Source organism: Saccostrea cucullata, unplaced genomic scaffold, assembly GCF_032062105.1.
Source record: "Saccostrea cucullata isolate Sc308-1 unplaced genomic scaffold, CSIRO_AGI_Scuc_v1 ctg6029, whole genome shotgun sequence".
NCBI lineage: Eukaryota > Metazoa > Mollusca > Bivalvia > Ostreida > Ostreidae > Saccostrea > Saccostrea cuccullata.
The window spans coordinates 12217-23168 of NW_026929143.1; the positions used below are offsets into that span (position 1 = coordinate 12217).

General features: G+C 31.6%; 1 protein-coding gene across 1 annotated transcript; it reads left to right on the forward strand.

Moving 5' to 3' along the window:
* The first annotated feature begins 2081 nt into the window (after positions 1 to 2081).
* LOC134279900 (arrestin domain-containing protein 3-like) lies at positions 2082 to 7935 on the forward strand. The gene is made up of 7 exons (XM_062762317.1): positions 2082 to 2363; positions 3033 to 3167; positions 3945 to 4168; positions 5210 to 5392; positions 5645 to 5824; positions 5919 to 6105; positions 7728 to 7935. Exons 1-7 carry the CDS (start codon positions 2246 to 2248, stop codon positions 7775 to 7777), a joined length of 1077 nt encoding a protein of 358 aa, XP_062618301.1. The 5' UTR covers positions 2082 to 2245; the 3' UTR covers positions 7778 to 7935.
* The last annotated feature ends 3017 nt before the right edge of the window (positions 7936 to 10952 follow it).

Consider the following 10952-nt stretch of genomic DNA (forward strand, 5'->3'; position numbering starts at 1 on the left):
TTACGAGCCCCAGGTCTCTGAGCTGAGTGATCTAACTTAAATTCTGTTGTTTCCCGACACAGCCCAGGTACCCTTCCAAAGTCACTTAACTGCAACAAATCGTTACGTGTAAGCAGAATTTTTAGCGAGGATTTAATTTTTACCGAGGGTGCTGAGATCACTAAAATTGAATATCACTTCAAATAAACTGTGCTTGATTTTTATAGCGTCTTAAGTGAGAATTTTAAAATATTAATTCTCGCTTAAAATAAAAAACCGATTTTTTTGGACAAATTGCTAAATTTGCTTCTAGCTAAAATTTCAACGAAGGTTGATTGATCCCTTTATTAATACTGTTTCTCCCTTGCCTAATAACTACTGATCGGATGATAATTCTAATCATTTGGTTAGCTAAAATGTCAATTCTGATTGGCTACACTTTTTATGATTTGATAGAGTTGTTTAAAACCTATTTCAATCCATCATACTTATTCCGATTATTTTTAATTGTAAGAGCAACTCAGACTAACTCCACATACGTCAGATCTCTACAGTCATGATGTGAACATTCTAAGGGCCATTAATTGTAAATAGGACCATGGTGTACCGAATATGACCCCAGGACCAAGAGAGCCAGAGCTATCGAATGATATGTGGATCGCGTACCTATCTGACCAGTGAATATCTGGAAATACAATAGTTCCATAAAAGTCAGACTGGAACTCGAACCATATATCTACATCTTCGGGAAGTGCCCTTAAAACAGTAATATAACAGTATTGTTTGTTTCATCGTGAAAGGCCGTCATAAAATCGCCAACAAAATAATGTCCCCGATAATATTGCCTTAAAATTAAATGCAAAAATCCGACTTATCTGGACTCGAGGCAACATATTGTAGTTGGGCTTAGAGGGCGTCATATATTTATCTTTAGGAAAAAAAATGGTTTTGCTTATGGTTTTAATCCATAACCTTTAAAATGTTAAAAATATTATAGGACCTACGGTTTTTTTAATTCTCTGATAAAGGAATGCCGAGTGTTTTACAAAGTTGTGCTAAATGTGTACATAAGGGTTTTGCACACTAGAGTGTTTGCAAGGCCCGCAAAAAGGGGAGCATCAAAGTAGCGGACTAAGGTCTTAATTTTGGAACGATTTTGTTCAATCAAACGAAGGGTTGTCGCATGTTTTTTTTTCTTTAAATGTAGCACACGTTTTAAACTATAGAGCAACCAAAAGGAGGACATTCACCAAAATAAGGTTTAAAATAAAAACCGAGCAAGGAAACGTCCCCGGGTCAATAGGAAGGAGTCTAAATAGACTAGAAATGTATCTTTGTTTAATAAGACAGGGGCGTAGTTTTTTTATCATTCTTACTGTTTATTCGAATGATGGATAATAAAAAAGCGCATAGATATCGGTCTATAAAGGCATACAAGTTATTTCCAGTTTAACAGTTAATGTTACAAAAAGGGGGCGGAGCCTAATTTGTACGGGAAAATTTTACTTTTACATCATACAAAATATACATCATATAACAGTCCTTAAAAATACCACAAAATAGGGTGATTTGCTATTTCACCCTGTAGGAAAGCATTTTGGAATATGCCGTCGTAGCCCATAACCTCATGAATCTTCAAGAATTGATTTTATTTTTTAATTGTTCCTTTTTAGGTTTGTTTTCGTATTTTAAAGAGTTTTTAGGGGGGGGGGGGGTAAGAGCTTAGGGTAGAAAATAAAAACGTCAAGGCCAATAACAAACATTCAAAAGCTTTGTTTTGCAATTCTTTTCTCTATCTAAGACAAGACCAGAGGGTAGAAGATATAACAGTTTTCTTGCAGTGTCTCGTAAAAAGATTAAATGTTGAAGATAAATATGTTTTGGATTTAAAACCCAACGATATTTGATATTTTTTTTTCAAACGTTTACAGCAGATCAATTGAAAAAGAAGAAATATAATGCTTCGTGTTTATTTGCAGTGAATGGTTCAACGTGCATGAAAAAGCATTTGTTTGGTTTAAATGTACAGAATAATGGGAGATTTTTGAATTCCGTTTTAAACGTCGATAGCTTTAAATTTGCATTATACGCGGTTGGAATTTGTCCATACTAGTTGAAATTGACAAGTCTTTTGGATGTTTAAAAATTAATTATGAGTATACTCTAGAAATTTCGTGAGAGCGTTAGAAGTTAACGCTTGCAGGGGAAGACATAAATGATTTCCCTGCCTAACAGTGTTTAGAATTTGATTTTTAAAAGGAGTACAATGGGAAAACTCAAAAGTTTTTATATACAGCTTGAACATCCACAAGCTGTATACTACCCAGGTCAAAAAATAAATGGAATTCTTTTTGTAGAATCATTAAAGGAAATGATTGTAAAAGGTAAATATTTCTTTGTACATTTATTTTTTTTTAATTTTGCTACAAAATGTAAAATTCTAGTACAATTTTTCTTTATTGTTCTGAATGAATGTATAACGATGTAATAACTGACATACCATTTAGCTTACGCGAAGGTATTATTTGATATGAAATATATGAAGATAACGAAGAGTATCCAATATACATATAACATATAAAAGTAGGTTGTAATGCTAAACGTTGACTTTTAATGTTCTATTCCATACTATTTTACATGTACATGTATGTCAGTATGTTTTGGATATATTTCAAATAAAAGAATAATTATAGTGTGAAACAAGGGCATATTTTAACAAATCATTAAATTTGGTATATGATTCATTATCTTGAAAACAGAAATTAGCTTGTTTTAAAGTGTTCTTATGTGATCATGTATCTGGAAATATCAGGATTTAATGACATGAAATTTAAATGTCTTTTAAAGCGACTACCTTACCAGATAGATTGATAGACCGTTTGAACCCCGACACTTTCAGGTGCATGGCACATGTGGCATATTCCTAGTCAATTTCCATACACATTACAACACTGGATAAATAAAAAAAATACTTAATTTACAATCCTCGATTTAGTTATCTTCTGTCAGCAGATTCTCTCCAGTTAGAAAAAATAATACATACTTTTTTCAAGACATACGAGTGACGTTTCAAGGTATTGCTGATGTTCAGTGGAATAAAGTCAAGAGACACGGATGGGGAACGTACAGCTCTTTGTCTACAGCCCCTGAACTTTATCTGGACCAAAATGTTCTATTGTATGGAAAAGGTAGTTCTAGAGAAACAAAAAGATATATTTACACTCCTAAAAAACTTTGAATCGAAAATATTTGCAAATTTTACTGATAAAATATATCAACATTGAAAATGTTTCCTACAAATAAATCCAGAGGAAAGAAAATATATATTTACACTTCAAAAAGTTTTACCAAACTAGGAACGAATTCTTATATTTACTTAAAAAAAACCAGTTTAATTGCCTGACGTCAAGGCGTCAGACTGTATAAGGATTGATATTTGCAAGATCCGAAATTAATAGATTAATAGATCATGCCTAAAGAGCTAGATTTTGTGCAAGCTGATTTAGATTGGAATTACATGTAATTACCTGCATTTTAAAAGAAACAGTTTTCAGTGAAAAGAATAATATTACTGATGTTTACTTCCTTTAATCTTTTTGCATAAAACAATATTTCATGTGATTCACCATTCCAAAGTGTCCATGTATCCTTTATGCTGCTTTTCCGAACTACTCTATCAGTCCATTTATATTCTACGAAAAGAGTGAATCGCTAATTTCGTGCCTAATGTCATTCAGTAAGCTCAAAACTTTACCTTGGATTGTTCTATTGTGTGAATGGGCGTGCTTACTTCTATGGAATAAAAAAAGTTTGTTCTTTTAACCTCTTTCTAATACTTCAGAAATTCTATCTATAAAATTTATTTCAGTAATATATTATATATTTCAGTATATAAAGTAAATAGTATATACATGTTGTTCATAATAATATTTATTATTTTTCTCGTTTTTTTTTTCTTATTGTAGGTGCAGGGATGGGTAATAAAAAATGTTTTCCTCCTGGAAAATACGTATATTCATTTTCTTTTGCTCTTCCAAAGAACTTGCCATCAACGTTTCAAGGAAGTCACGGCTTAGTGCGATATATTGTATCAGGCATCATTGAAACGTCCAAGAAAAAGATACATGAGACGGAACATCATTTTACAATTGTGTCAGGTTTAGATTTGAACAGAGCTCCAAATTCAGCTGTGGGTTTAATCTTATTTTTCATGGCTTTTGCAATTATGTTAAATGATGCAAATCATTTTCTATTTTGAATGGTATAGAGGAAACTATAAGAAAATAACAAGCCAGTATAAACCTTATTACTTCAGTGAATGTACATTAAACTGTCTTTATTGTTTTCGTTTCATAAACCTGAAATTATTTAAATTATAGTGTCTTGGTCAGATAGTGATCAACTGCATATCAAATTATGACAAAGAGTTAGGACAGTACAACTGATATGTGTTCCATAACTGGAAAAGAATCAAAATTTAACATTTGACGTTATCAAAGATTACATAAGTTGCCTTGGCGAATCTTATCAGTATAAGACTTGCAAACCTCACAATATATTTTCTTTCTAGTACGAGTACATCCTGACAACAATTATCATATTAGTTCTTTTAAGTAGGTTTTATAGTTTTTTGCGGAATATGACATGTTCAGTTATGATTGAAAAAATATTTCTTACATTCCTTAGATGCATTATTAATGGAAGTTGAATCGTAACGTTTCCTTTTATTATAGAACTAGAAAAAAACCGGGCTATTGTCTCTTGCTTGGAAAATCTAGGTCAGATTCAGCATACGAAGCAGGTTAAGTATTTTCAATCCCTAGATGCATCTTCCATTCAAGTTCCATTAAGATAGGGATTATAGTTTAATGAATTGGAACAGTAATATGTATCTATATGTACTTGGTAAATCATCTGGAAAATGAAGATCAGATAAATAATTCTAAGCAAGATAGGTAGTATCAGCCACTAGATACATCATACATACAAGTCTGGTTCCAACAGGGCTTATAGTTACTTGAGAACGGAATTGCTCAAAAAAATTTGAACTAGGATGCGAAGGCTAACGCCAATACCGGAAGTTTAGCGTCAGCTGATCTCGACTTCGTCTAGATGAACTAAATCTATTTAAAGATCGAATTAAGTTCTCTTTAGTTTGAAAAAAAATAGATTTTTTTTTTATTTTTGGTTTTCAATTTAAATAATTTGCATTTTTTGTTTCTTTATTTAGTGTGGGATCCAAAAACAGGAAGATAAATATATATTATGCTGCTTTTGTTGTACATCAGGAACAATTACTTGCAAATTAAAGATAGACAAATCTGGATATATCCCTGGAGAAACAATTTCTTTCCATGCGGAAATTAAAAATTTCAGTGGAAAAATTTGCAAAAACCATGTCAAATTTTATCAGGTATGTGTGTAAAAAATAAAGTAATTGATAATACCAAGTTTTCAGATCAATATTATCTCAATTAATGCAAGAACTTAAATTTCAAAGCATTTTGTTTTATTGTTTTATTTAATTCTTTGAGGTCAAGAATACAATGTGTATATGTTTTCAGAGTTTGAAAAAGTATTTAAGGCACATAACTGGTAACCATGTAGGGTTTTTTCTTTAAACAGAAAGAAAAGAAATAAGTCAAGATGATTCTCTTTATTAAAGATATCTACTTATCGTACCAAGAAAGCATTCAGAACGTCAGAAAAAGTCCTTGAGAAAGTGAAGCACCAAAGAGTGCAGCCTGGACGATTTGAATCCTGGACGGGAGAATTTTCTATTTCACCAGCCTCACCTCCATTAAATCTTGAAGAATCCTCAAAAGACGTCGACTACTTTGTAGAAGTACTTTTTTACTTTCTTGAGGATAAAACCAATACAAAGAACAACAAAAATTCATGTATTTGTTTAGGATAAGAAACATTTTATTTTTTCACAGCTAGTTGCTGTTCCAATTAACTCTTTAGGAAAAAATATCCATGTCCCCATCAAGATTATCATCGGGACAGATAATCAGAGAGGTCAGCTAGCGTCGGGTTTGTCAACATTGGAATTGGAAGTTCCCGGTGATCCCAGACTACAATCTGTACACCAAACGGCAAGGGAATCCGATACCTTTAACATAGGTACAGTGACAAACTTAGAATTTTGAGGCAATTTTTTTATTGCACTGAGTTACACAAAGTAAAAAAAAAACAGAATGGTGTTATATCATGAAATTGAAAAGGATAATTTTGAGTCAAAATAAAACATTTTTTATTAACTAATAAATGAACTGAAAGGGAAAAAAAACGCAGAGTACACTTATGAGGTGAATAAATGCATTTTTGTCATTATTCCTATCTACCTTTTAATATCATCTTTAAAGAAAATGTAACCCAATCCAATTTGAGTATCTCTTAAAATTCATGATTCATTGAAATTTATATGAAGATAGCCCAAAAGTGAAAATCGAAAAGATTCATTTCTTTAATGTTTCCCCCACGCATCTGCTACATCCTTGATTCTTCTTTGCATGGAATTCATCAGAGTGTTTATCTTTCAAACTCTGGGTATGCTTGGATGGGAAATCAAGCCAATAAATTAGTCACACGTCATGCGCATGCACACGTGAGAGGAACATGTCATAAATTTTACCAACTTAAACACCAAATTTACGCAATAGATCTCTTTCAGTTTTGGGGTGATAGTATTGAGTATGATGTCTACAGTATCAACACCCTTTTTGTGGTAGTAGGATTACGATTAAATAGGTAGCAGGAGGAATAGCTTTTTCTCTAAGTGACTGTTTCGTGTCAACGTTTTCGTCATGGTTGGATGGAAACCATTCGAGGTCCTTTTGACACCACGTATCACACTCTATTGGGGAATGTTTACTAGAAACGTCTCCGTAACCCATTGATGCCTTTGTTCTTTCCTAGGGATTTTGAAAACCAGACCCCATGAAACTTCAGTAAACTCTTCCAGGATTGCGAGAAATTCTAATTGTGCGTAAATATTGATAAAAAAAACACATTTTTCCTTAGTTTTTCACTCAAATATAGAACAAGTACCTAAAGCTGAACACCGCCATGTGAAATGTGACGTAATTTTGCCATTTCGTCAAAATTTGACATTCACATGGAACTAATGCTTAGTTATTTATTACACCGTAAATTAAGTCGAATTGAACTAATTCGCATTAAAGTCTCCGTCTGAACTCGGTTCAAATTTAATTTGCAGTAACTTACGTTAAATTCATATTAATCACTCCCTGTGATCAGGGCATAAGTTGTAATTCTAATTCATATATTCTACTTATTTTACACCATTATTCAATTTTACTCTGAAAGCCATGAAGGCAAACAGTCCTAGTTCCAAGATGATGATTCATCTCGTCCAATATGCTTGTATAACGTCTGAATCACACTGCGTAGGTCTATATGATGTAATATTTAACCCTTCAATCGCGCAATAAAAAGAAGTGTGTTGAGTGTACACAGCTGTAAAATGTTCAATGCATAATTGTGATGTAATATGAATATATTATTTATGATTACGTCATACGTTTGAGATAACATATACTTTCTAATTATTTTTTAATCATAACTGTTACTCATTGTAATACAGGTATTAAAGTTCACCTTAAATCTAGAAGATATCAATTAAGTAAAAAAAAAACAGCAGAGTTAATGAATTTACAAGCTATCCTCTGATATATATCCAGTTTAATCCACACCATTTCTTTATATATAGATATTTTTTTCAGAATCTTCGTCTTTCCATGAAAGAATATTTTGTAGTGAAGATATGAAATGAGAAGGCGATGATCACAGAAGACGATACGAAAAGTCAAATAAATGGACCATTGAGAACCCCAAACTGATTTAAATTAACCACAACGATACTGAAATTTTCAAATATTTTACCTATGTTAAAAATCGTTCATGTAAAGCATATCTAAAAGAAAAACTAAAATAAAGCACAGCTATTTACAAATTCATGTCTTTTTATTTATTTGAAAAGTTAAGGTAATTTAACTTATATTTAACATGTTTGTGTTCTTTTGAATTAAGGGGGCGACTGTGGTTTCCATTGCGAAACATTTCGCAAATTTATCAGTAATATTAGTTCTTGCACTGATTTTTTTTGTCGTGAAGACACAGGTTAGATAGTCAAATATAGATCAGCTTGTACAAAATTAAGCTGGTTATCTTTGTCATCTTGCAAACATTGATCCTAACACTGCTTGATGTTCGTAGCGTGAGACAGTTTTGGTTTAATTTCTATTTCCTTCGTAAAGATAATTTAATTATATACCTCTAACCGGCACACAGGCCCATTAAAAAGTAAGAATCTTTATCTTGCAGATGCCTATAGTTCTGATCAAAAGACTAACAATTGTCATTTATTTTGAAATGCCGAGGACATGGCTAAGGAACAATCCATACAATTTTTCTATCGACTGAGGTCGCATTGAGATTCGACCTCACGACCTCTCGATCACGGAGCCAGCGCTGAGCTACTGTAAACGGTTCAATTAATTGTTTGAAAATTGGTTTTAATTTGCCCGTTGATCTAGAAATAGATTTTATAGGTAGCTTTTGAAAATTCCTTAAAACATGATATCACTAATTGCAAGAAATTCAATGAAATTGAATACCTCACATATTTTTAGATGTTCAATACTTAATGTATTTTGACATAATTCCTGTAATACTATTAGGATATAAGGGTGAAATATGTCCTTATTCATTACCTTGAATGTTTGGTAGGAGTCATTTAGTTTTTAAATTAAAAAAAGCTATTATATCAACATTATTTGTTAAAAGAATTAAGTTTCAATTGTTTCTATTTGTAATTGTATTGCATATATCAAACACAGAATTTAATGATTATTCTTATTATTTGAATTTTCATTTTGAAAAAAAAAATAGATTACTTCCATTCAGTCTTCAATTATCAGTTTTCTACTAATTATTTACTTAGTTAATTATTATTTGTTTAATTCTCTGGGTAAATCCTTTTCTATTTCAAGATGCTTTAATTTAATATTAGAGTATTATGCACTTTATGGAGTTCAAAAGATACGATAGATAATTTGGTGTTATAAGGGATAGAAATCCTTAATTATAATCGCTATACATGTATTAACAGTTATTGTAGTGTAACAATCTCAATTTAAAGGGAATTAAATGAATGCTACGGCTACACATATATTGCCGACTGACCGAAATTTCCATCTTTGACCTTTAAATGCTATTTTTTATTAGGATTTACAATGTGTGATTATGCAGATATCTCAGAGTTTTGTATACAAACTAACGCTATCTTTAGATATTGTCTACAACTGTATCAGTACTTGCCGAAGGTATGAAGTGTACCATCTTCGAAAGTAAGATTACCCTTGCTGTTCTTGGAATATGGTTGATGCTTTGCATTTATCATTGTGTAAGTTTAACTAACTTTATCATTAATTATATTTAATAATGATTAAGTGGTATGTTTTCTTTCGATAAACTGCAAGCGATTTTTTTTAAGTATAAAAAGTGAATTTCTGAAATTCATTTTTTACACAATCCTAAAGTTAACACTAGATAATTCTACGAAAAATGAAATGTAAAGAACAACATTCATGGTTGTGTGTCTGTGAAACTGAATAACACGCAATAATTATATATTTTGACGATAGATAAAATACAAACTTGAACGACTTCAATCTGCCTGCAGCGTAAAACAAATCCATTACCCCAATACTGTTGATACCTAATGGAACGAAAGGATTTTACATGGCGTTCTTTGTGTTTGTCTGTCGGTCAGTCCGAATAAGTTTTCTAGACTTTTTGGATACACACTGCACATTGAGCTGACTTTTAATATTTTAGAGCAGATTTATGAGTTACAAATCATGTTTGCATTCCATTCCCAAGCAGTGACTTTGGCAAAATCACGGCCATTTGATGTATAAGGGTTTCCGCACTTTCAGTTAAGTCTTTTTATATTAGCCTATCCTCATGAAATTTAGATTAAATTTGCATTTTTGGTTTGCTTAAAGTATATATGAGGAATTGTGCCATTTTAAATTTTTGAATGGAATCAGATTAAGCCAACTGTTAGGGATTTACTATCTCCAAGGTTGGGTGCTCAGAATACATGTCAATAAATATTTTCTGAAAGGGTTGCAAAACAGTACGTGATCTGCAATCGCCGAATATAAAGACTCTCTACCAGAATGTATCGAAATACACAGAGGAAAAACGAATTACTATGTATGGAAGTTTCCAGTGCCCACAAGATACGACAGCAAAAATAAATTATGGAAAAGTCGTGAAATTTAGAAATGGTAAGTACAATCAATATTGCTTATTTTTATGTCACACTCATGGAAATATTTGATGAATTTTGATTATATACATATATTATACACTTATCCACTGGTTGTGAGTCGGATAGCTATTATATCAAACCCTCGACAGGAATCTATTTCCAAGGCGCTTGCTCGAGGGGATAGTTCCTGACAAGGATTTGATTAAAGAGCTATCCTACTCACAAACAGTGGATAAGAGTTTTATTATAGTGATGCATGATATAATTTCTGAGGTTTGAATTTTTTTGGAGTAAGATAATAGAGCAAGAATAATATGATGACGTCACAATGCTACTGAAGTCACTATGACATTATCAGTCAATAGATTTATCACTGGAAATCAAATTTGGCGGCATAAATTGTATGAAAATTTTCTGAGGGTGGATAGCAAAAAGTATACCCAGGGGTATAACATTGCTATGCATGTACTATGAAAGATTTTAAAAGTTGTTTCACCCTCTGAACTCTATAAAGGAAACAGTTTAACAGAAGTATAATAATTTTGATTATGACACACTCATTGTAATTTTTTGTTGTTGATATTTTTTTTTATTTAGATAGACATTATTTATTTTGTCTATAATCTTCATAGTGTTTTATTTTTATTGTTTTAAAATCATTTATTTT

Excerpts from the sequence above, each read along its gene's own strand:
- LOC134279900 (XM_062762317.1), top strand. The coding sequence starts at position 2,246 with ATGGGAAAACTCAAAAGTTTTTATATACAGCTTGAACATCCACAAGCT. Across the intron at positions 2,364-3,032 it reads AAAGGAAATGATTGTAAAAG|ACATACGAGTGACGTTTCAA; the intron begins GTAAATATTTCT and ends ACTTTTTTCAAG. Across the intron at positions 5,825-5,918 it reads ACGTCGACTACTTTGTAGAA|CTAGTTGCTGTTCCAATTAA; the intron begins GTACTTTTTTAC and ends ATTTTTTCACAG.